The sequence below is a fragment of the Amphiura filiformis genome, chromosome 4 (assembly GCF_039555335.1).
Source record: "Amphiura filiformis chromosome 4, Afil_fr2py, whole genome shotgun sequence".
In the NCBI taxonomy this organism is placed as follows: Eukaryota; Metazoa; Echinodermata; class Ophiuroidea; order Amphilepidida; family Amphiuridae; genus Amphiura; species Amphiura filiformis.
In genome coordinates, this window is record NC_092631.1 from 84,469,781 (window position 1) to 84,495,911 (window position 26,131).

Here is a 26,131-nt window from a genome sequence, read left to right on the forward strand (position 1 = left end):
AGAAGAGCAGCAACGACATCACTTGCAATACATTCCAGATGTTAAATCTACATCATATGCAAACTGTGAGAAAATTCGCACGAGTCCGTTTTATTTTAGGGCCATTTATCTATAACTGGTCTTTACATGTAGCCCTATGGAGAGAGTGCCCGTTGAGGGCGCTATAACCCCCATTTTATAAACAAAAATGTGATGTAAAAAAACGGACTCGTGCGAATTTTCTACAAAAATTCAGAGTATGTAGTATGAACATGTAGAAATATAATCAAGTAGTTGCCCTACCTGCTCTTCTCCGAAAAAATAAAAAGTCCTATACCTCAATGATAATGAAACCTAGGTGCTGCATATGGTCACCAAACCTGTTTAACCTGATTTTGCGAAGCGTACGCTGTAATTAAAGCACATGTTTGAAAGGCGTAAGTGTAATTAAAACAGTCAATTAAGCGTCACTTGAAAATAACTGCATGTTACGAATGCTTAATTCGATGGCCCAAAAAGGTTAATGGTACAAACAAATCTAGTCTTTACCGGGGTCATAGTAGACTAATAATTGTATAGAATAGAATTCGACCAAAGACCTGTGATACGCTTTTCCAGTTTATTAGGTAAATGACATTAGTTACAACTTGCGACATACATCGTCTGACGTTTTTGCACACGTATTTCCGTTCCATATATCGTTATCGCTGTTGTTCCAACGGGAAAATGCACGCTAACTATATACTTGCCTTTAGATGGCTTGTGGTCATATTACATTACTTACTGATATATGGACCAATTGACTCGGTGTTAAACGCGTACAAAATATTTTCTCTGATCTGTTTGTATGCAGCCGGACAGCGATCAAAGAGAGTACGTACCATACATTCCTAATAATCCGAAACATAATGCGGGTGCTGTAGACAGGTGCTGTAGACATAATGACTAACATAAAAACAGACTGACGGCCGCAATGGCGGGACATCAGAAGCGACAGACGTAATTCAGCTCGAGTGAATGCCGGACAGACAAAAAAACACAATTACCCACCTTGTTGCAGTTCGTGAATGGACCTGACTTATATGTTGTAGCTGTAGTTTTCTCTTACCAGACTGACATCAGTGAAGGACAGACTAGACCGTGTGTTATTTAAATTATAGTTCCCAACCGACCAAGGTGAGACGTGTGCTTTGAGACATGTGGCACAATTTTGACACGGGGCAATGAGTTTTATTAAATTTTCTACAGAAATAGGATCGCGTTCCATTGAACAACTGATTTTAATTTTTGCCATTCATTTATCATTAATGTATACTTGGGATACCGACAGCATATTGAAAACAAGAACAATATTCATTATTCAAACACACACAAACATACCTCGAAATAATTGTACTTGTGTACACTTGATCATATTTTATTTGCAACTTTATCAATTATTTTCAGTTTCAGGTATTTTTAAATATGCCATTTTTAAACAACCAAATGTGAACAGGAATATACGCATGACCTGTCCGCACACAAAAAGAAAACAAATAATAAATAAGGACATGAAGGATGTGGCAAAATCTGAAACATTTGTTTTACTTTTTCTTTTTTTTTTCTTCTTTGGTTTCTTCCTCCACTGTTCTGTAACCTTTGTTATAAGTGAGCCTTTTCGTTTTCTTTCTTTCTCTTTCTTTACATTTCTTCCCTACCTTTCGTTGTCTCTCAATCTTTCTGCCGTTAGACCTTTCCTTCACTGCACTTAATGCTGTTATCACACTTGATAAAATAGGATATTACACACAACCAAACACGCACGTCGTCTCGGTTTCATAACTACGTCACAATGGGTCTTTTCAATGGCTTTGGTTTATAGTTCTGTTTTTTCTATGGTATAATTGCAATTGTTGGGGAACCAACGTATTTAATTGGCATAAAGACAAAACATTGAAAGTACACACCCTTGGCGTGTCAACGTCCCTCAAACGACAAAGACGTTTGGTATATCAAAGACTCCATCCAAATCTGTAGGACAACTATTGTCAAGAAATTTCAGGTCTTGTGGTTATAATTAAACCCTTTAATTAATGTCCATTATTCCAAAACGGTTATTGCTGCAACTTTCAAATCTTGGGTTACTTTCATTTAAATGTACGCTTCGACATCAATATGGGGACCATTGCAACAAATGGGACCATAATGCGCAGAAATAAATTCTGTTTTGATTGCATATCCCACATTTGTCATACAATTAACCGTTGTGGAGTAATATACATTAATTAAAGGGGGTAATTACTTTTTGGTAGATGTTTACGACCATGAACTATTTGTTTGTGTGGCATCTGAAAAGACTGCTTTAAAATCGCCAAAATTGACCAAGTTATGTAGCCAAAAAAGTACATTGGGGTTTTCATGCATCATAATGGTATATTGTCTTTCATTAAATTATATTTTTGTTGTAATATTACCAAAATTCGGTTTTTAGTTAATATTCACCGTACCTAATTGTAACATACAGCTTCGAGGGTACACTGCCATTTTAAGGTGTTTATGGTTCAGTGCGTTACAAGATGTTCACAAAGGTTTAATACTTGTCTGACAATGAAGATTTTCAAACTTGGATAATGATTATTTTTATACATGTATCTTACTAAGAGGGGGAGTTGGACACCCAAGATTTACTTCCGGTGCACTAAAATCTCAAATAACAGCTGAAATGGCTCGGGCTAATCGCAAGGTCATCCCTTACACTCACTGTGCAGAAAACGGGTAGAGAGCGATCGATATCAAACTTGGAGTGCGGGGATGTTTGTTAAGTCCCAGTGGTTTTTATTTTTGCTCATACAAAATATTTGTAGTCATATTGAGTTCAATTTAGATTAAAATGTTGACTTCTTTTAGACTTCTAATCTGTACATAGCCAGAATTGTCCAATTTGGACACACTAACTTTAATACGACGCTATATAATATATTGGCGTCGTGAAGAGCCACAACTGGTGGTGATTTGGCGTTGTGTGTACACTGGTAGTGCTTATTTTGGCATCACTGGATAGCAGATACTCATAGCCATCTTTTAGTGCCAAACGGAACATTTTAGGGGTACAACCCCTCTTAGTTAAGCGCGTAAGACAAGGTTCATTCTTGGATCGTAAAAAAATAATTTAATGTAAAATCAATTAATTGCATGCTTCCAGTATGATACAATGCTACTTGCGACAATTGTTACATTTCTTAAAGCTATGTATTGAAATAAATTGATATAGTAAATTTATCAAACAATCTTAACAGATCATATTACTAACTGTTTGAAATTTAAAAAAAGTCTTGATTTTGATACGCCACATTATTGTATAGGCCAATACCAAAGCCATGTATAATACGCAGTATTGTATTTATGTGTAAATAAATATTGCGCTTGAAAAAAATCCGGACTGTGCTGTTATTAATAGTTGTTTTCGAAGTACTATAATTATGTTAAGATATACACATCATGTAAAGTAACTACCCCTCCCCCCTCTATTACGAGTTAATACCTTAAAATTTACAATTTTATCAAACTTTAAAATCGAAGTAGCAAATAAAGAAATCCATTTGTGACCCGCTCTGACAAAACCCAAAACCAGGAACAAGTCGCATTTTTGACATTTCATGACATACGGTATATAAATAGCATCAATATTTTTCAAGATATGGATAATTTCGTAAATGATACCTTGATATTTTTGCATTTTTGCCAAAATGGTTATTCTGAGTAATGGGCCAATTAGTTTCCTGCCTTACACAGAATTGAATAGGGATTATCATAGTTCAATTATTGATTAAAATTCTTTCAATGATTTGAAAGTCCACTTAGTCCCACAGTCAAATACCATGAAATAAAGAATTCCAAAATGTTATGGGGCAGTTATGGGAATGTCATCTTTAAAGGCATACCGTAAAACCTCGTCTACAAGCATACAGAGTCCTTTTGGTGAAAGCTAACTTAATCGACGCGCTATCATTCGATTAAATTATAACTTTATGGAGTTTGAGCAAATAAATTACCGCTATGAAGGCATAAACAAACAAGTTCTATTGTAAAACAAATCTATTGTATTTGCATATTTACGGCTGCCTCGTATTAATTCAAAAACACTCTATATGCTTGTAGATGAGGTTTTACGGTATAACTGGCGAACATGTCTGGTGACTTGTTCTGCGTCAAGTTTTGTTGGAGCTGGTCACATTCTTGTTCTGCAAGATTTGATGATTGGTTTGTCTCAAGGTAAGTCGGATTCGGGCCTGCGCTAGTAGTGTAAGGTGTGCTATGGTGTGGGTTGTGGTTTTAATATTGGTGAAGAGCGCTTACAAATTTATATGTCTCAAATGTCCAAATTGCAGAGCCAGCTAATATTTTTATGATGCAAAAATCCAAATAGTGAAGTACACTGTCGTTCACTATCGTGCTGCAAATAAACGGCACAGTTTAGGTATTTCATCAGCACTTTGTTGGGCGGTACAGACGCACCCCCACATAAGTTGAGAGTGTTTTTGTCGAATGTACCTCTGGGTGTAATTGCAATTATTGAATCAATGCAATTTGTTTCAAGGTCCTTTTTATACAAAAAGTATCGCGACATATGCTTTATTTCATCTCAAAATCAAAATTCAGCTCCGTACCCTCCATCTTGGTCTTATAGTCTGCGCCAAATGCCTCGTTCTGGGAGACAGTGAAGTAGTTTTTCCAATCGCCGACGGTTCCTGAAAGACATATATAAAGAAACAATCAAAATATATCACTACACCGGGTACATTATTAGCTAAAAGGGTTATTGGCTGTCCTGTATGTAAACCCTTAAGAGAAAAGGGTTCTTAAAAATTGAAAGAACCAAACATGGTTCTTTCTGGCCTTTCCAGAACCCTTTTCAGGTCTACAATGGTTCTTTCTGACATTTCCAGAACCCTTTGCAGCTCTGAAATGGTTCTTTCTCTTCTTTGTAGAACCATTGAAGGTTCCACATACAGGACAGCTCAAGAACCATTTTAGGTTCTACTTAGAACCGTTGTTTCTAAGAGTGCACGATGTGTGTATGTAGATAGAGGGAGGGGGTACCTTTAGTGCGGCAATGAGTAGATGGGTATGTTCATGTACGTTTTATTTTATGTATGTCATGTTTTATTTCGTTTTTCATATGTATTTTGTTTTGGAGCAATTTTGTTATTTGTAGAGCGCTATAGAAATGTGCTTTTAATAATAATAATAATAATAATAATAATAATAATAATAATAATAATAATAATAATAATAATAATAATAATAATAATAATAATAATAATAATAATAATAATAATAATAATAATAATAATAATAATAATAATAATAATAATAATAATAATAATAATAATAATAATAATAATACGTTACCTTTCCTTACGAAAGAAGCATTAGGTTCAATTGGTTTGTCGTCCTCACTATCACCAGCAAAGAATTCCAAATAATCTGGGTTTGCATTTCGATTTTGCTTCATGCTTTCGAAGGAGCAATGACGAACTGTTAACGTAATAGCATCTTCAGACATCTTGCAGTCAAGAAAGTTTGCAATCTGTTTGACAGATTTTCGTAAATCCTGAAACAAAACATTTCATTTTATCTAACAATATCAACAGGGAAAGATGATATCTTCGTATATTTCGTACTACATTATGTTTTGTTGTTATATTTACGGATTTAAGTAGCGAAATTAAAAGTATCGAAAAGTTGAGTAAAAAGCATATTATTGAATATAACTTAAATCGTATTCTTATTTCATATAGTTTATTATTTCATATAATCATTATAGCTACATTATCCAAATCTATATATACCTGTGTAGCAATATGTATATAATGTGACGTGTCATGTCAAAAGGAGACACTTTTGGGCAGGTTATGAATTTTGAGGTTTTTGCATATCTTAAATGTAGAGATATTTTGCTCCACAACGCCGTTTTCCCCAATGAAATCGGACATTCCTAAGCGAAGATATTGAGTTCGGAAGTTGTGGTATTATAAAATTGGAAATTGAGATATCGGCCTTTAAAAATATTATTGACAATGTTGTGAGTAGGAATTAACTTGAAAAATGTCTCAAAAAATACAAGATGCCAGTTATATTCCGGTCTGAAACTATCAGACAATATTTTTAACATTAGTAACATCACAAATTCGCAACAAACCCAAATTGTGAAAAAATCATCCACCAGCAGATTTTTGGCTATTTCTCTATTTACGATCCTGCCCAAAAGTGTCTCCTTTTGACATGACACGTCACATATATAAATAGTTCTTAAAATTTTGTGAGTTCTTACTCATACCTTTTTCATATCTTCGTATTTCAAGAACAGAACATTTGGCTCGTTTTTTTTTTGCCACCAAGATAAAGTATGCTCATACCATGAACCACAATGAACTGAAATTTTAAGGAAATATATTAAGCACTGATATTATTATTCGATATTTTAAAAAGTTCTAAGAGAGCAAAGTGAAATTACAACCTGTTGTTTTAACCTGAATGACAAGTCTCATATTTTACCAAAGGCAGACCCGGGATCGAGTGTTGATTCCTGTACAAAACTAGAATTATATTCCCCATGTGCTGTCTCTAGCTCTGTTCTCTGAAGGTTTATACACGTGCCTTCAGTACAATTTAAAAGGCCCGCATTTTTGCGTGATTAGGCAATCTATTGATTTTATACTAATTCTGTTAGTCCAATTTTTGTCTGGTCGTATAACGAAATTCCATCAAATATTCATTATATGGTGTGAAGGGTTAACTTTCATTACATACTGCCCGACCCTCGTATCATTTGCTGCAAGGTTGCCGCCAGCCATGATCTCCTTTGTTGAAAAGGTTTGTATTATTCGAGACCTTGCATTATACTCAGTCACTCACCATCTCCTTTCATATAATCTGAGAGAAACCTGCTAAAATCAGAATAGTACGTCAAAATATTGAAGTGTTTGTGCATATGAAAGAATGATACAGCAACGTCCTTTGGATTCCTTGCTACGTAGATAACCTTAGGCTTCTTTGTAAACAGTTGATGTGGAAGATGGTCCATGGCAAGATGGGTCTTAATGGTGCGAGGAGATGGTACTTTATCTAGGAACTTGTAGACCGATGGAACTTGATCGCACTGAAAAACAGCAAACATATTCATATCATTAACTTTATAGAAATATCTATAGAGATCTTCCCTGCACACCGACATCGCCTGGTAAATAATTACATTGTACAGCAGAGAAACTAAAATCAGTACCCGGGATCGATACACGTGTATGTGCTATGCACGACTTGATATTCAGACGATAAATCTTACCGGTGTAGAAAATGATGAATATCTCCCATAATTTTTTTATTCTAAATTAGCCAATTTCAAGGCTTGCACTTGAATATATGTGTTGAAATAATATGATAGTCGTTAGCTTGCATATTGAGAAAGAACCGTGCGTTTTGAACTCAAAAACTGACAACAATTCTGATTTTATGTGTACTGAACAAACAAAAATGACAGCTGCCCTCATTCGTAAACACTTGGGTCACGGAAGAGACACGGTACTATAGCGCAGCGTAGGCCACTGGTGGAGGCAGTCTATAGACGTATACCATGATCACTGACATCTACAGAGGTCAGTCACCAGTCTATTGTCAATAGCCTTAGTCGGATGCTGCCTACTTACATGAAATTGGGCAATTTTCATACATTTCCAGCATGCTATAGCGATCATCCCACCTACATGACCTACGCATGCGCAAATTTTTGTTTGATTTGAATCAGTTAACATTGTTCTGAGTACCAGCACTCACACGAGACCAGTCATTATATTATCCTTTGTTTCGTTTTGGATATAATTAATGTCACTTGTAATAACTGCTTTATCATTTTCGATATTTTTGCAGAATAATGTTGCTTCCCTTCAAGTGCTAAATTGTTGAAGTTCAAAGATGTCCCATTTCCAATCAAGTATGATGACAAGTCTCATATTTTACCAAAAGCAGACCCAGGGCGTAGCGTTTACTCCTGCCCAAAACTAGTCATATCCACTATGTACTTTAGCTGTTCTGGAACACGTGCCTTCGCTGCAATTTAAAAGGCCCGCCTTTTTTGCGTGGTTTTGCAGTGTCCCTAGTCTATTGATTTTATGCTAATCCTTTTACGTAATCAAGTATGGTATAATTATACATAATGTGGTTTGAAAAACAAAGGTACATTGTTCATCTGATCATCAAGAAATTAAATCTAAATCATCTAAATAGTCAATATAAAGGTCAAAGATCAACTGTTTTATATACTGACCGACCCTCGTATCTGAGCTTGTTATCGAGTGGTATGACAATACCTCACAAAAAGAAAGAAGTACGCACTTAATGTGAAGGCTTGTAGTTATTAATTTTAACACACATACACAATTACCCATAGGAAGATCCCATTTGTGTGTTACGCCTACTAAACACACAATGTCGATTCTCTTGGTCGGGCTGACGTCACAAAGGGGAAATAGCCTTGTAAAACCAGTGTGCGAATGTGCAGTTCCCCTTTCTCGAGCTGGTTGCTATGCGCGCGCTTTTGCAAAGGAGACGAAGGGGACAATGTTCCCGGATGTCCGACCGAGTGAATCTTTAAATTGCATAATGTGTTGGGCAAATCGTTCACCTTCTGAATTAATATACGAACGAAAACCGTCTCTGCAATGTCTTGAGATTATTACAATTTTACTACATTTACTACACTTCAAAAAAGTAAAGTTCCTTGACTCGAAAACGTTTTTTGACGATAGTGTCTATGGCGAGATGTCTCGGTCATTATCTTGCGTTCTTGGGTACTTAGTTGTGACGTGTGCGTGCCAGCTAATCTGAACTACCAAAATAATGAGCGAAGGGGGCGTGTCTATCTGTGTGTCTGTCTGTCTTTGCGTTTCGCCGTGTTTGGACGCATCGATCCGATATTTCGGATATAGATAGGTATCGGGAAAAGCATGTTGACCGGGTGGTTGTAAAATTCATTGGAGGTCAAGGTCAAAATTTCAAACTTTGTCCGATCGGGCTCAAACTTGGTGGGTGGAATCCTTGATATGAGGAGAAAGGTTATTCAGAGGCTACATTTTAAACTTCGTCCTATTTGACATAAACGTGGTGAATGAACAAAGGTCAAGGTGACTCAAGGGCAAAGGTCATATGGGGAAATTTCTGATTATCTTTACATCTTAATGCATCAGAAGCCATTCAGTTTATCATGTTTATCTAACAACTAACCTGTGAGTAATGTGATGCCCAATTCATTTCCAGGAAAGGAAACCTAAAGAACAGATGGGTCTTACTAAGTTCCTCTTCGTTAGCATCGCTCATCACCATCGAGATGATTTCCTGAGTCCAAGTCGTACCTACGTATTGGGGTCCAATTTGGAGTGCTTAGTCGTCGTATGGGAGTCGCTGACCCTGCGGCCTTCATGTTGAACCCAGTATCAACCAAAAACATCAAGGCCGCAGGGCCGGCATGCCCGAGGCCGGCGACTCCCATACGACGACTGAACACTCCAAGTTGGACCAGAATATAAGCAAGAGTAACCTTAATGTAACATTGACCAACAGTAACCATAATGTAATTTGACACCACGGAATTCTACTTTTTATATTAATATTTAATCGAAGAGGCAGGGAGGTGCCATTTGCACGCTACTTGACCTATTCAGTACGGCAATTTACAAAATGGCGTCGCAGTAACATTGAAACACTTGCGAAGAATGATTACAATCATAGGTTATTTACGGTAAAAAAAAGGTTGTTACATTTTAACAACCTTTTTTACGGCATCAATTTTTACATGCACCACGATGTGTTATGTCATTGTCACACACGTGACTTACGAGTCACTTCCGCTAAAAGGGAAATCAAAAGTAGCTTCCCGGTTAATTAAAAAAATGTCAAAAGGGAAATCAAAGTAGCTTCCCGGTTAAATAAAAGAAAATGTCAAAATGTGCGCACAACGAGCAAAAAATTTTTTTGCAAAACATGAACAAAAATATGCACAGATATTTTTAAAGCTATGCGTGCGGGACGCTTAGACAAATCTTTTTATTTTGGGCCTTTGTGCACTGAACCAACCTGCTTTTGGATAGGTGATCAAGAAAAGGTCATCGGGTCTCACTTCAAATGTCTCGATATATTTCAAAGCTTCCATTGGGTAAGTCCTTATATATGGAACACCTTTGTAGCGATGTAGGAGGTCTTCATCTTCATTTCGAGGAACAACTGGAAGTGATTTCAGTTTGGATATCATTTCTAAAAATGACAAAACGGTTTCAAAACAAACTGTCACACCCTAGACATTTAATTAAAAATACGACAGCATCTCTGCATTAAAGCTCTACCCACTGCTCTTCAATTTCCAAATTTTAACCGTCTGGAAAAACGATAAAAAACCCGATTTCTGTTTTTCAACCAATGTTGCCATAGTATACGTACTTCAGGCTATAAACATTAATCAACATGAATATTGCAATTACCTTGGAATATTTTCTCCATGACTGACAAATTCTTTCATTTCAATCAACCGCAATTTGAAAACAGAATTCAATCGGCCAGGCGATATTTTGTTGCCCGCAATGAAGGATACGACAGTAAATAATATCACCAGTAGTGTTCATGATCAAAGGTCTTCGACTTTTTTAGTTCAGGGTTAAAGGTTGGTCCAGGCCAGCGGTACTCTGTACAAGCTGCCTATACCGATTCGGAGGACAAAACCTGTTTCACAGTCTCGACCCCCTGCTCTGTACCAGTGTTCAGGTCACGTCTTAAATCACGTCTGCTTACGTGACAAACAGTGCATGTCAGTGAACTCTGCCTCAGGCCTGGACATCACCTTTTTGTATCGCAGATGCAGCTGTCAATCATCATGCACAACGAGTCAGAATTACTGGTTTAAATCGGTAATAAAAGTAAAAAACAAATCTAAACAGGTAATTCTACCACATATTTTGTTTTAATAATGCATAATCTATCAGTAAATCAAGAGCTTTGGCAGACGTAGTTTGATCTGTAGTCCGACATTTTGGTGCCCAATTAGTCTTGGGCGTTTATTGATAACCTGGCGAAACAAAAAACCGGCACTTCGTACTGTTCAATCAAATTGTTTTTGATTTTGAAGGACCCATGATAATGTCACAGTGGACTTGTAGGTGCTAATTATCATAGGGAAGGTTTCTATATAATAACGATTCTCTTATAAACCACCATGCGCACAGTTTCCACCTCTGAGCATACATTTTCGTCCAAGAGCTCTTAAGCAAGCAGTGAATTGTCTCCGCACAGATTTGATTACACTACACGGTTGAGTGCATAGCAATGTAAGAGCTGTGGAGCTTCTAGCTGAAAAATGGGCCTCTTTGATTGATTTTTGTCGAAACCTCAAATGTTCCCTTCATCCAATCAGATTTTTTTATATCAAACGAAAGCTAACACTTCCCCCTAAAAACACTTTTTGTCACTAGGTGAACAGATAACGCAATTCATTGTTATAGCAAGGCGAATGTGGACAATCTGTTTAAAACTACCTATGCAAGCACATTTTTGAGCAAAATGTAGGTTTTAAAAGTCAAAACCTCAAGTGTTCCTTACAACAATATTTTTCAAATTTTATGTCATTAAATGAAAAAGCACACTTATATTGTCCATATAGTTACTAGCGTCACTAGAATGAACAATGGCCAATTCTCTTTAAATTGCAAATCTTGTGCAAAAAGTTACTATTTTCGCTTGTTTTGTCATACGGTTGTAAACTCAATGAACTATGACTTTGCTAAAGAGCCCTTACAAATTGATATGGTTCAGAATGGATTAGTCATGTGCCAATGTCTATGAGCAATTTAAAAACAGAAAAAATTCTAGACCCCGTACAGAATTGTATGGCCCCTAAAGTGGTTCAGCCACAAATGGCGCTTAAAATCTGCAAATTTTGACCCCTAATAACTTTTATACCTGCATGACTTTGGCGGTCTATTTTGAAACGGTCATGGTTGCACATGCAGGTACTTCTTTTGAAAGTCATAAACAAGGTATAGCAGTCGCTGATAGGATATGCAGCTTATAGAACACGGATAACCTCTATTTGGATTTTTTCTTGTGCCCTCATCTATAAAGAAGAGGAAAATCCAAACGGGTGGGTGTACACTCAGTCTGTTTTGGCATGGACTGACCCAATAATATTTGTAGCTGTATCCTTCACTTTGATTGCCATTTTTACAACTATTACTTCGCTTCGTGTTTGTGAAGGGTAGGGTGTGTGGGGTGGGGCGGATCGGATGAGTTTTTGTATCAAAAAGTGCAAAGTAGTGACAAACTATTCACATTTGAAAAGACCTTATACATGTATATTTTATAGATTATAAATTGCACCCAAGGACACCCTAAAAACACCCCAAATCATTTAATTTAATTTGATTAAATTGTCCGTCCAAATTTCTTCTGGGACAACATCTGACAATTAGTATTTATTTAAAAAAGTATTTAGCTTACATTAGTTCATACTATACATGAAATTAAAATGAAATTGGTCTGTAAACATATGAATTATTGAAAAAAATTACTATGATAGTTACGAAAATCCGCCCCAAAACACCCAAGAACTATTTTTTTAAATGACACCCATGATATCGTCGGGTGCATCACATACTGGTCTATCTTGAATTTTGACTTTTTTGAGAAAATTGGTATATAGTCCTTTTTTACGTAGCTCTTCCAATACAACAAATTACAGACCTCAATTTTTCCTAGATAATTAGTTATAAAATGTTAAATTTAAACTATCTATGATTTTTTCAAAATACGAATTTCACATACTGAACTATACATACATACATACATACAAATGAGATTTATAAGGCGCCTATTCAATAAGATCTAGGCGCATAACAAAAAGAGCGAACCTCAAACCAGCAAGATGAAACAAAAATGAGCAATGCAAAAAACAATTAATAAGGATACAAATATGATTTTAACATTGATTTGAAAGTGTTGGTGGTTGGTGCTTCCCGGATGGATATGGGCAGTGTGTTCCAGGTGCGTGGACCAGCGACATAGAAGGCCTGATCACCAATTGTTTTGGATGTCTTTGGGATGTGCAGTCGAGAACTATCTCGAAAAAAACACGCATTTCTAGAAAATCACAATTGAAAATCTTCGTTTTAAGTTTACATTTCTATAATTTAATTAGACTATGGATTTTCATAAAAGTGGTTTTAAATTAAAGCATATACTTAACAGATTTATTTAAGTGGAATCTTTAATTATATTTACGTATGTAATATTGCTTAAAACTACACTTAAGTTGTAGTTCTGTATGTGAAATCGTTAATTTCCCGATATCGTATTGAAAGTGCATCACATACTGGTCTATCTCGAGATAGACCAGTATGTGATGCGTCTAAAGTCACGCCATTGTTCGCGAAATCGAGATAGCCCCCAAGATAGACCAGTATGAAACGCACTTTAAATACAATATCGGGAAATTAACTATTTCACATACTGAACTACAACTTTAGTGTAGTTTTAAGCAATATTGCATACGTAAATATAATTCAAGATTCCACTTAAATAAATCTGTTAAGTATATGCTTTAATTTAAAACTACTTTCATTAGAATCCATAGTCTAATTAAATTATAGAAAGGTTAACTTAATACGAAGATTTTCAATTGCGATTTTCTCGAAATACGTGTTTTTCGAGATAGACCAGTATGTGATGCGTCCGACGATATATTTGTGATTCATACACTCATAGATAGTGAGAACCAATCAGAGATAACGTTAGTAAATTGCTAGCCGTGTATAAATGTTGTACAAATGCACGGGCGCGCACTCCGCGTAGCACGCGCAGTGCTTTCGGACGCGTTCATTTTACTTGCGGGTTGATGCATTTATATTTGCTTGCATTTTACAACATCTTTAGTGACAATTTTCTTATAAAAATTGCAAAATTCACGGGATTTTTTCTCGTACTTGTACTAAGATGTTGATGCGTTTAATGCACTCCCCCCTTCGGGGCTCGTGCATTAGACGCATCAACATCTCATCAACAAGTGATACGCATTTATTAACCTATAAATATTCTCATATTTTGATTCTACATAAAATTCTGTTGAAGAAAAATCTTGGTGGCAAGATGTGTATGAAAAAATTGAAAGCAAAATATAAATAGTATTTCCGCATATACTAGGAGCGCATTGCCATCGAAGAAGTTGACGAACTAGAGGAAGAAAGAAACATCAGGTCCGCGCTAGCCCAATGTGGGTGCCCAAAATGGTCAATTGACAAGACTAAGCAGCAAATGCAAAATAAGCAATTAAAAGCAATGAGCAAGAAAGACGATGCAGAACAGAGCAAAGGAATGGCCGTTATTCCTTACGTGCAAAGAGTCTCGGAAAGACTTCTACGGTCATTCAAAAAGTACGCAATAAACACAGCCAAGAAACCCCACAACATTCTGAAGTTGCTAGTTCATCCGAAAGATAAGATCGACACCTACTTGCAAACATGCTACAGTACGTACAAAATTCTGTGCCAAACTTGCAACAAAACATACATCGGCGAAACAGGAAGAACACTTGAAACAAGACTGAATGAGCACAGAGCAGACGTCGAAAAATTCAAGGACATCAAATACACTATTGATCAGCTCGTAATAGGAGGGAAATGTTAGGCTTTTACCAGTATGTCGAGAAGTAGACCTACGTTACGAGTGTTATCTGGTCTTTATTTTGTGTGTTAATCAAAGTAAACAAAGTATAAGACTTACATTAATAATTCGTGCTGCTCCTGGCGGGATGTCACAAGAAAATTCTCAGAATAAAATATTTTGATATTAATCCGCGATGTTATAAGGCCCGCCGATTACGAGCTGATCAAAGCATAGGCATTAAATACACATAGACCAGTTTGTCACTTTTAAAACTGGACATTCGTCCAATCAAATGCTTGTAACTTTACTTCTAGAGATCACATTGGCTTCAATGGAATATCATAATGTGCAGAATCAGATAATGTGTCTATTAAAAGATTTAATTTATCCAAATATGGTTTAGTTTAAAATTAGGATTTTTTTCCAAGTGTAAGGATACTTTCTGTGCGCAGTATATTATGGTTAGATTTTGATAGATTAAGGACCAGTACATGCATATATCATGACTTTATTTTCAAAATGATACTTTTTCGTGGTGAAAATTACGCGTAGTTGAGTTGCATGAGCCGTCGTGACGCCGTACAAAATGTAAATTTCAACGTGGTCCGTGCGTATATACCGCGCATTTGTATCAAAAAGGCAAATCGCAATCTCTTTTTATACGGCCGATCTCGCACGCGTTTCAATGGACAATCTGTACGTATGAACCGCGCGTATAAATAAAGTCAAATATTTACACCTAACTGTTACTTTATTATAATGATTTCTTATAAACAAAAAAAGATCATATTACATGTAATAGTTTAACTTTTCATTCATCATTATCCTTGACCATGTTGACTGTATTTAATTCATTGATGAATATACACATTTTGTGCAATTTCAACGTCTCATTTTCAACGTTGTCTCCACGTTCATTTCGTACGTACAAAATCTTCAAAACTGGCTAAATACGTAACCTCGCCAAATTCTGGGTCTCTGAACCAGGATTCCTGGTCCTAATACTCTTAACCAGAATTAATTATTTTTTATTTACTTATTACCTATACAAAATACAGCCGTGGTGAAATACGGGCTTGTCAACTACTATTATTGGAACAGGAGCGCTCTTGTTTGGTTTGCGTTCCAGATGAATCATTCAATTATCGTGACCATAAAATATTTTGTCTAGGTAAAAGGAACATTTACATCGATGTTTCTGTAAACCATCAATATTCCAAACAGTTTTATATTTACACTCTTTTACAGCAAAGCTAATTACTCGTGCGTGAGCCATATTTTACAGTCAAAGTCTACACTTGCATCCATTGTGTCATTATTACGTTTCCAGTACGGTCATTAAACCTTGCTGCGGCCATGTTCTTCGTATCTTCACTGGTTTGTACGCGAAAATCTGGTTTCTCGGAAACAATGGTGTCTTTGACTACTCCAGCCACTGCTTCTATGGTCTGAGTTTCCATTAGAATCTGGTCTTTATTTGCCGTGTAGATTCTCTTGACTTCGTCACCTATTTCACCAGGTACGGAGTCAACGATGCTATCAAATATATGTTCTAGCTTACCTCCCAACTGGACCATCAAAGGCGTCATTATAGGTCCTGGCTCTATGAGACTTACCCTGTATAAAAAACAATAACACCCAGGAATAGCTTTCAAAATAACCGGAGCATGGGTGGTTCTCCCTGGTTGAAGGTGTCACGGTATTAGGGAACATTTTCAGCAATTTTTCAGCAACTCTTATATCGATAGGAGGATTTTCATTGAAGTGCAAATGCGCCCTTAAAAGCCAAATTTTGCCAATTTGGGTGCTTTTTAATAAAAAAATTAGTATGTTGATGAGTTTCAAACACAGCAAAAAAATAGTTATAGAAAAAATCAGCATCCAAAAGTATGCGTGGCACATTCCTGAAGAACCACCCCGGATGAAAATAATGCAATGCATTGGTCGTGGAACAAGTTAAAATTGTGAAAGATATTGGAAATGGTTCTCTGAAGACAAAATTAAAATCTACGATGAATGTCCACTGATTCCTAATAAATGGGATCAGCCTATAGACAACTTGACATGTGACGTCATTGCCCGGCAGTATGCGCCCGAAATATGACAATTTTCATTGTTCTTTGCCCTGCAGTGTGCGTACGCATCGTAGTTTGTTCAGGGCACGTGCATTTTAAATCGCCCACCACATTTCATATAGTAAAAGAAAGTCATTGGGCAGTGTTCGTTCGTCAAGCATATCGATAGACTGTCCCTCGCCTTTGTTGACAAACAATGATGTCAAGTGACCTATATACGTGTCGCATCTCCGAGAAACTAGAACAACTTCATGACTCATTTGCGGGCTCATTTGTATTTGCCGGCAACACATGTGTCCAAATGGCAAACCCTGGTTGGTAATTTATCTAAACAGGAATATTAATTTTTCAAATCAGTATTGAAATGTAGAGCGGCTTTATTTGTGGATTCCAGAGAGTTCTTAGTTAAAAATGTTAAAAATAAAATTCAAAGAGTTTAATCAATGTTTAATAGAATATTCAGATCGGTAAAACTTTCTCTTCTCTTCTTACCAAACGTTGAACTTTCCGAGAGGCGGCGCTATGGATTCCGTGAATCCCTCCAATGCCATTTTGGCCGCCATATATGGTACGGATGAAAATGGAATTGCTATGAAGGAAATGAAAGGGAAACAATTAGTACAAATACTAATAATTTCCTAAAATATTAGATCTAAGATCCTTTAATCAAATAAAATGTATAGGGGACACCCGGGAGAGAAAAGAAACTTAAATGTGTTAGTTTACTAAAACAAAGAGTAGATATTCCGCAGTGCTGAAAGCCATTCAATGCATTTACCACGGATTGAGAACACCTACTCTTTACAAAACAGACGGAACAAGTTAGAGAGTGATCTCTGTATAATATATATAATACAGATGTCAGCAAACAGAGTAGTCCTTACGTAATTCCCGAGCGCCATTCCAAATGCACCATGTAAGAAGATAATTCAAGTTTACGCTGAATATGCAGCAAGTGCCCCCCTTGACCTTGTGACCCTGTTCAATTAACAACTAACAATGATTTGTTTATTGTTCAAATTTATGTGGTGATACCGTGATGCTATTTCTTTTTTAATGTTAACAAACACCCACACCCCACAGCTAACCACATCCCTTCTCCAGATACACACCCCAATAGTCGACAGACATTATGTTTAGCATGTGTAGTTAACTATTTTAAAAATGATTATGTTTAATAGATTCATGTCTAAAATAGATTAAAATTGTTTCCGTTATGGTCTCTTTTCCCGTTTTGCTACTTTCTCTTTTCCCCGTTTTTGCTACTTTTCTCTTATTTCTTAATTTCTCACATACCGGTATATAGTGTTTGATGTAATATAATGGCTAATTACGGATATGGCAATGAAATACATGTATTTCAATAATTATGGGCTTTAATACATGACTTGAACATGGTTAATAGTTTTACAGATTTTCGAAACAGGGATCGTTTTGACCAAACTTGGAAAACGCCAAGATTTGTAGGATATTGTGTAATTTCAATACTGAGGGTCCAATTCATAAAAGACCGCCAAACTTCGTGAAAACTTTTAGTGTGCTATTTTTTGATATTGTCGAAGTATAATAACACCAAAATTGTAATTAGTTCTTGGTCCAGCCATTTTGCTCTCAATTTTCTTGGATTATCATTTACATTGACTTACGTTGAAATCCATAGACGCTTGAAATCTGAATCACTCTGCCTTGGCGTTTCTCTTTCATATATGGTACCACAGCTCGTGTCATTCTGACGCATCCAAAATAGTTAGTTTCGAAGATTCGTTTGTGATCTTCGATTGATACATCTTCCCACCACATGCCATCAGTTATTCCAGCATTATTTACTATAAATATGATAAAATAAAACAAGCATTACGCCTCAACACCAAGTTTAATTCAAAATTCAAAAACAAATTATAGTTCCAGAATAGAGGTTATCCACATTACTCATGTGTGGCTTCTAACAAAATGCGCTAGTTCCCGTAGTATTCCTCATTCAAACCAATTTAATGCACGACCTCGGAGTTACCTGCATGACCTTGGCGGGCTATTTTGAAACAGTCATGGTTGTACATGCAGGTACTTCTTTTGAAAGTCCTAAACAAGGTATAGCAGTCACTGATAGGATATGCAGCTTATAGAACATGGATAACCTCTATTGCGATAATGTTTTTAATCCCTTGCAGTAATAGAAACTTAGTGTTTTAAATATACCGGTTCAATGCTGGATGGTGCTCCGTCGTCACAAAGGAGCACAAGCCGGCGGGGCATACTGCAGTTACTGTCCGTTTTCATGCTCTCACCATTGACGCGTGACCCCTACAAATGATGTATGTTGGAAGAATGGGCACTTGACTAGTTTTTGTTTTTTTTGATTTGATTTGTTCGGGTTGTGACAACCCTGGATAACCCAAGAAAGCCTCTATTGAAGCTTATTTCCATTGGGGTCCATTTGAACACCGGGACGGGTTGGGAACAGTCAGGGGTTAACACCCTACTCTTTTCGAAACTGACTGCGAGATACATGTACAGGTATGGCTCTCTGCACACGGGACCGACGGCTTAACGTCCCCTCCGAAGGACGGAGTACTTTCATGATTCATTTACCCAATTCTAAATGAACCATGGGGAGAGCGGAAGTCTAAACTTAATCTACAGATGTTGCCAATTAATTTCAGACTTTTTTTCCAAGTCAATATCCCAGCAAATCGCCACCGCCGGGAATCGAACCCGGGACCTCATGCACCAAAGGCAAGTACCCTAACCATTGCGCCACGCTCTCCCTACGCACCATTGACGCGTGACCCCTACAAATGATGTATGTTGGAAGAATGGGCACTTGACTAGTTTTGTTTTTTTTTGATTTGATTTGTTCGGGTTGTGACAACCCTGGATAACCCAAGAAAGCCTCTATTGAAGCTTATTTCCATTGGGGTCCATTTGAACACCGGGACGGGTTGGTAACAGTCAGGGGTTAACACCCTACTCTTTTCGAAACTGACTGCGAGATACATGTACAGTTAACATCACTGTGTGAAAAATAACCAGCCAATATTTAATTTATTCTCCAAAACTTCTAGCAAATATATTTCTCTAACATGACCTAAAATTACAGCTAGGTTAGATGTTCAGAAATGGTCGCACTTTTGTAAAATATGAGTGAGGGCAAGGCATAGCTAGCCAACTCCCCGTGTTAATTGAATGGAGATTTGACCGAAAATATTGGTATCGGACCGCTCACTTCTGAAGGATGCCACAAAAAACGGTAAAAGCTACATTTTAATTATTCTCTGGCAAACCTTTATGATGAGTTTCTTATATAGTATGCCGAAATTGGGTACTGTAGGTGATTGACAAAGGGTCGCACTTTTCTGATAAATAAGTGACAGTGAACATGAAATATCAGCGCCCATAAACCCAAGTTAGTAGCTAGTTAGTGGAGGCCGTCACGGGACTGATTATTGATTATTGAAGTGCCTTATTAATAGATACGCACGATTTAGGGCAAGAAAAACAAACCGGGACACTTTTGGAGACATCATCATCATCATCATCATCATCATCATCATCATCATCATCATCATCGACATCATCATCATCATCATCACTTTCTACATTTTTTCTAAACAACATAGGGCCTACCGTTTTAATAAGATTTTTTTCTTGAAATGCATGTAACTATAATTATTGTTTAGAGCGTGATGAATAAAACATCACGATTTTCATCACAAAACAAATATAATGCATAAGAAATCGTTTGTTTTAGAGCGTGATGATGAAATAAAACATCACGATTTTCATACCGAAACAAAGTAATACATAAGAAATCAATTTTTCGTGAGTGATGAAATAAAACATCAAAATTGTCATCACGAAACAAAGTAATACATGAGAAATCGTTTGTTTTAAAGCGTGATGAAATAAAACATCACGATTTTCATCACAAAACAAAGTAATAGGCCTACAAAAGAAATACATTTTTCGAGAGTGATTAAATAAAACATCACGATTTTCATCACGGAACAAAGTAATACATAAGACATCGTTTGTTTGATTGCAATCAACCGCGACAGTTCGTCTCACACACATAACAATGCACTGCGATCAAATAGGTTGATGACAACATTTGATTGAATGGACTGCACTGCGCCATGATTACGTGCACCGGTTCAAATCCTTTGTTTGGAGCCAATCAATAATTTCACGTACAGCCTCTATGCAAATTAGAGTTTACACACGCTGCAGCTGGGGTAATCGACCGAAGCTGGTTGCCGTTAGTGATCGAATGCATGAGCTTATTTGCTTTACTGAATCGATTTACTGGATTAATTTCCTGTTAACTGGGTTTAATGCCACAAAGGTCGAATCGCCTTTGCCATGGACCATGACTGCATCATGGACAGAGACCATATGTGACCCTCGGCACAACTGAGCCCGGAAGTCGCCAATCATCATTTTTGAGATATTCAACCAAAATATTTTGCTTGAAATTAGCTTTAAAATGATGTATATCATGTCTATAGTACTTGACATTTAAGTAGTGAAAATCAATAAAACAGTCAATAAATCCTTTGTTTCCTATTGTTTATTGTTAAGTTCGATGGAGCATATCTCAATAGTGGCACTGGCGACATCCGGGCTCAGTTGTGCCGAGGGGTCACATATTGCTTGTGCCGACCACATGAGGAGACAAGATATTTAGCAGTCTCCGGGTCTTTATGTCTAATTTATCATGCTTTTGATTTCGACTATAACTAGTGCTAGTTTCATTCATTCATTTCATTCAGCTGCGAGGCAGGCGACTGCAAAGTTTCTCCATGTATTACGATTTGAAGCCAAAGTGGTAATGGTTGTCAAAATCATAAGAGTCACATTGTTGGTGATGGTATAGATCCTTTCATTACTAACATGGTCAGTGCGCTTGGTGTGCAGCATTATCCTGTATTATGATGTACCAAAAGCTTTGATCTTATTTTCAGTAGATATCAATCAGGACTTACAGTCAAAGAGCAATACTGTAACACAAATGGTGTGAAAAAGCTTGACTTTTGTTCAACAGTGATTGTTGGACTTCTCCACAGATGCATCAGCTTCCTAGTGCTAACCTATCGCTTAAAATTAATTGTGTTCCATCCAGCGCTTCCAGAATATTATGGTTGCCAAAAACAAATACCACAAACATGCAAGCAAATATCAGGAATTTATTTTCAAAATGATTCATTTCCTTGGTGGAAAAAATGAATCATATTGATAGTTAGATTTTCATTCGTATGTTTAATATCCTTGACTATCTTCAATAATTATCTTGTAAAACGGACAAATGTTATGCACTTTCTACGTTGTCCGCGCGTACTTTTCGTACGTGCAGAATTTTTAACACTGGCCGAATAAGCGACCTCGCTCCGTCACAGGAGAGAGTGATTTTAAATAGATGAATGGGCGTACGATCACGGCGTTAAGAAAGAATTGAGTTGGTTGATGTTTCTATTACTGGAACGTCATTGCACTGGACAATCTCGGCACCCGGGAATTTTGAATATCGCGTGTTGAGAGACAGCTGTATTCAGGGCCGGATTTACCGTTGGGCCAGATGCGCCCCCCCCCCCCAAAGTTGCCCTATGCATTTTCCTTTTTAGCCGAAAAACGCCATGTTTTGAGCCAAAATAGGGTAAAATTGCACAATTTTGTGCGTTTCGCGTGCACTGGCCTGTTGTGTAGCAAAATTTAGTTTCAATTTGGGCTAAAATCGTCTAAAATTGTAAAAGCTATGCTCGTCTCCTTCTAAATTATAATGCTCCTGGTCCGCTGACACCGTCGATCTTATATAAACCAAAATAAAACTTAGCCACATGAGTACACATGCCTTTCTCACGGTGCATTTGGGGCCTCCAAATTTTGGCCTGGCCCAGGGCCCCCATAAAAGTAAATCCAGCCGTGGCTGTATTAGTTTGTTTTCATGGTCAATATGAGCTTGTTTCAAATAAAACCACGTGATTCGTGCTTGATAATTAATTTTCTAACATATAAGCCATACTGTTGTGATTGCCGGGGTGTTCCTTTAACACGCGAAAGTACGTGGTAAAAGGAGTCCTGGACGTACGAGTGTACGTTGCGATGAAATTGCAATTTTTTACCCAAATATTTACATGTCAAAAAATTTCTACAGAAAATTAGACGGACTATGGCCCAGTGCAGGCAAATATCTGAATTTCACTGGAATCCATTGACAAATAATTGTTGTCAACAGGGAATGAGTTATATCACGGGAATTTTCATTGTATCAATGGATACATGGTTCACAAGAAGAAACCTGAATAATTTCCTCTGTATATTCAATGATTCAGTGACTCGTGAATGGTCAACTCGTGAACTCTGTATAGCTAACAAAGTTCAGTGCAGGTACAGACTTAGGACTATTAAAGGAAGGTGACCTGATATATTTGGAAAATGGAATTCTTTAAAATTGACGCATAACATAAAATGTTGTCCCTTTAATTTCAAGCATTCATGCAAAAAGAACACGTAAATGTTTCTTGTAAATGTGTAAATGGTTTCATTGGTTATATCTGGACCGGCGAGTTAAAGTCATATTATAACATTTGCTGAGGAGGACGCCCTCACTGATTTTTTAAAATTGATTTTTTACACGATTATAATGTACTTTATTAAACCAATATACCCTGCAAAAATCAAGACTCTAGGTGCTGTAGTTTTATTATTACGATGGAATTATTAGTCGAACGCATACACGATGTTCATAACACACAGTACGTACACGGCGTGCGGGACGGTGATCTACACAACAAAGGGTCGTACCATAACATGACCGAAGGAGTGGTACGTATTGGTGACATATGCGCTGGTAGTAAATTCCAATTTTCTTTGCTTTGCTGTAGTTGTTCAGCTCAAAAATAAAAATGGGGAGGGCGGGTTAGTGTAGTGGTCTTCTCACTCGCTTCTCACCGCTGTGGCCGGGGTTCAATTCCCCGCGGCGCCACATGTGAGTTTGGTTGCCGATCCATGCTCGTCCTCGCAGGTTTTTCTCCGGGTGCTCCGGTTTTCCTCCTGCATCTAAAATCGGACTTCTTTCCATATCCCTGTCCCGTCATATCCGGATGGCATCCCTTGAATTTAGTAGCCTCTAAGCACTATTGTGACTAGCCTGGCTTTGGCCGAATGTTATAAATAAAAAGGGGATATATCTGACAGTAAAAACTAACATTTTATGGCAAAGAAATGCTAATCTATTGTATGAAAATGTTATAATATGGCTTTAAACAAAAGTTGCTTTCCCCTGAATGAGGATGACACTCTCAAAATGACAGATGAATATATTATACGTTCACATCGTTCCTGGTCAAATAAATAACCAACAACAAAGATTCAAAATGTTTGCTTCTTGTTTCATGTGTGTTATTTACTTAATGTATGGTACGACTGGCTGTAAAATGTTAATCTATTTAACAACCATCTTAAAATTCACTGATTCATATTGAAAATAAAATATATAGAAAAGTGAGATGTTATGAGTCCCGCCGTCTATTAATACCTAATCGTGATCAATATTCTAGCATTGTCACACTCCTCTCCACAACCACATCCCCAATAGCGACGGCCCTAGAAATACGGATTGGAATTTTCGATATTTCACACTTACGTTAGAGAAAGGGGGTTTACGTAAGAGAAAGGGGGTTCAGCTTGCTATAACGAAAGGACTTTCGTTTATAGGACCTCATAGAACTTTGGGTCCCTCATCATCGTTCTGATCAATCTGATGATGACTATCGACCACAATAGACGAAACCGTCAATAGTGAATAAAAATTTGGTTTTGGTAAAAAGTTAAAAGTACATAAATTTGTAAAACTTTAAAATTATGCAAAATATCATAAAGTTATGTAAAATATTTTACACATTTTATATAATAGTTACCTATTAATCATTTTAAATTTTACATACATAATGGAGTATCAACTTCGTGTTATGTAAATTTTTACATAAACTTATAGGGTTCTATATATACATGAAAATATGTAAAATTTTATACAAACTCTGCAATTAATTTTCTTTGTTTAGCATATATATAATTATATTCATCACTTTGTTTAGAAAATAATACTATGGATTATGAAAATCTGTCTGGGAAGAGTCATATCCCCAGGAATACAAAACCAATCCGCCATATATAGTTTTGAAGACATGTCTACCGATTTGTTTTGTCATAATATTTAAGTAAACCTCACTCTATGTCATGTTGGTATCCAATATATCAAGTGTAACAAAATTAACTTTACATTGCTGCAATAACGCTTGAAATAAAAATTGGTTCACTAGAATGATGACTAAACCGTCCAAAAGTTATAATTTTACAACCCTTACCCAGAACATCGATTCTTCCTTCCTTTTCAATAATCTCCTTCACCGTGCGGTCTATAGTGTCTTGTTTAGTAACGTCCAATTCACGCAGGAATAGCGTGCTATCAAGTAAGTTTTCGGCTTTTCCTTTGATGCCAGTTGCTCCAGAAGATAAATTTCGCATGGTAGCATATACTTTAAATCGTTGCTGAGGATCTTTTGCAAGAAGCAAGGCAATACCTTCTCCTAGTCCTTTAGAACAACCAGTAACAAGTACTACCTGCGCCATTGTTAAGTTCAATGTATCACTTGAATACATAATAACGTGGCTTCAGTCCCGGGTTAAGTTACTAACTAGAGCCAATTTGTGCTCAAAGAGCACGGCCCAAAACCATTCAGTGGCATAGTGGGACCACATAAATTATACACTGGGTAACAACGATTCATGGGTGGACATACCGACTCTCTCCTATATTTTACCTGGCTAATAAAAGTTGTTGACAGTATTTCGTTTAATAGACATGATATGACCCCTGACCCAAATTATGTCAGTGTGTATGTGTAAGTTGTGTCAGTGTGCTATGTAGAAGCATTTTGAGTGTCAAAATCACGTTTTTGGCATCTGACCCCAAATATGTGAACACCCCGGCGTTACAACAATGCACGTGTTAGTAGCGTCACTGTACGATATTGCTTGTGGTAGAAATTGGACTGTCCAGCCGAAGTTCGTTTGACCTTTGACCATCGAGGGTCATGTGATATTTGCGGACATGGTTTAGTCATAGAAAGCACATTTAGACTTCTAAACTACTCAAATTCCACTCACCGGAGCGCTTTCACAGGGTCAAAAAAAAAAAAAAAAAAAAACACTGGCGTCTTCAGTGGATGTTATTGCTCTGAAGATTTGCTGAAACATTTTGTTCAAAACTTGTTGGAAAACATTCTAAAGTTGCCAAAAGGCAATATCTGACTGAGAATACAATACTGACGCAGGTCATCAGACACGGATCAAAATCTAACAACTAATAAAATTACACTTAAAGCTACTTAAACATACAAAAATAA

The 26,131-nt window shown here is 36.8% G+C and overlaps 2 protein-coding genes across 2 annotated transcripts; both read right to left on the reverse strand.

The window, feature by feature from the left end:
- Positions 1-4,289: 4,289 nt before the first annotated feature.
- On the reverse strand, positions 4,290-10,271 carry LOC140149596 (sulfotransferase 1A1-like). The gene is made up of 6 exons (XM_072171673.1): positions 10,087-10,271; positions 9,238-9,365; positions 6,877-7,120; positions 6,299-6,393; positions 5,371-5,572; positions 4,290-4,706 (listed from the first exon to the last, which is right to left on the reverse strand). Exons 1-6 carry the CDS (start codon positions 10,259-10,261, stop codon positions 4,591-4,593), a joined length of 960 nt encoding a protein of 319 aa, XP_072027774.1. The 5' UTR covers positions 10,262-10,271; the 3' UTR covers positions 4,290-4,590.
- Positions 10,272-14,758: 4,487 nt separating this feature from the next.
- LOC140151557 (retinol dehydrogenase 8-like) lies at positions 14,759-25,367 on the reverse strand. Its single transcript, XM_072173942.1, has 4 exons — positions 25,091-25,367; positions 18,377-18,556; positions 17,223-17,319; positions 14,759-16,272 (listed from the first exon to the last, which is right to left on the reverse strand). The coding sequence occupies exons 1-4, from the start codon at positions 25,353-25,355 to the stop codon at positions 15,948-15,950; spliced, it is 867 nt and encodes a 288-aa protein (XP_072030043.1). The 5' UTR covers positions 25,356-25,367; the 3' UTR covers positions 14,759-15,947.
- Between the last annotated feature and the right edge of the window lie 764 nt (positions 25,368-26,131).

Coding starts and splice junctions, on each gene's coding strand:
- LOC140149596 (XM_072171673.1), bottom strand. CDS start 10,261: ATGATATCCAAACTGAAATCACTTCCAGTTGTTCCTCGAAATGAAGAT. Junction 7,121..9,237: donor GGGCATCACATTACTCACAG/GTTAGTTGTTAG, acceptor GCTGTTTTTCAG/TGCGATCAAGTTCCATCGGT. Junction 5,573..6,298: donor AATACGAAGATATGAAAAAG/GTATGAGTAAGA, acceptor GTTTTGTTTCAG/GATTTACGAAAATCTGTCAA.
- LOC140151557 (XM_072173942.1), bottom strand. CDS start 25,355: ATGGCGCAGGTAGTACTTGTTACTGGTTGTTCTAAAGGACTAGGAGAA. Junction 18,557..25,090: donor AGGAAGAATCGATGTTCTGG/GTAAGGGTTGTA, acceptor TCATATTTATAG/TAAATAATGCTGGAATAACT. Junction 17,320..18,376: donor AAGCGTCTATGGATTTCAAC/GTAAGTCAATGT, acceptor TTTCCTTCATAG/CAATTCCATTTTCATCCGTA.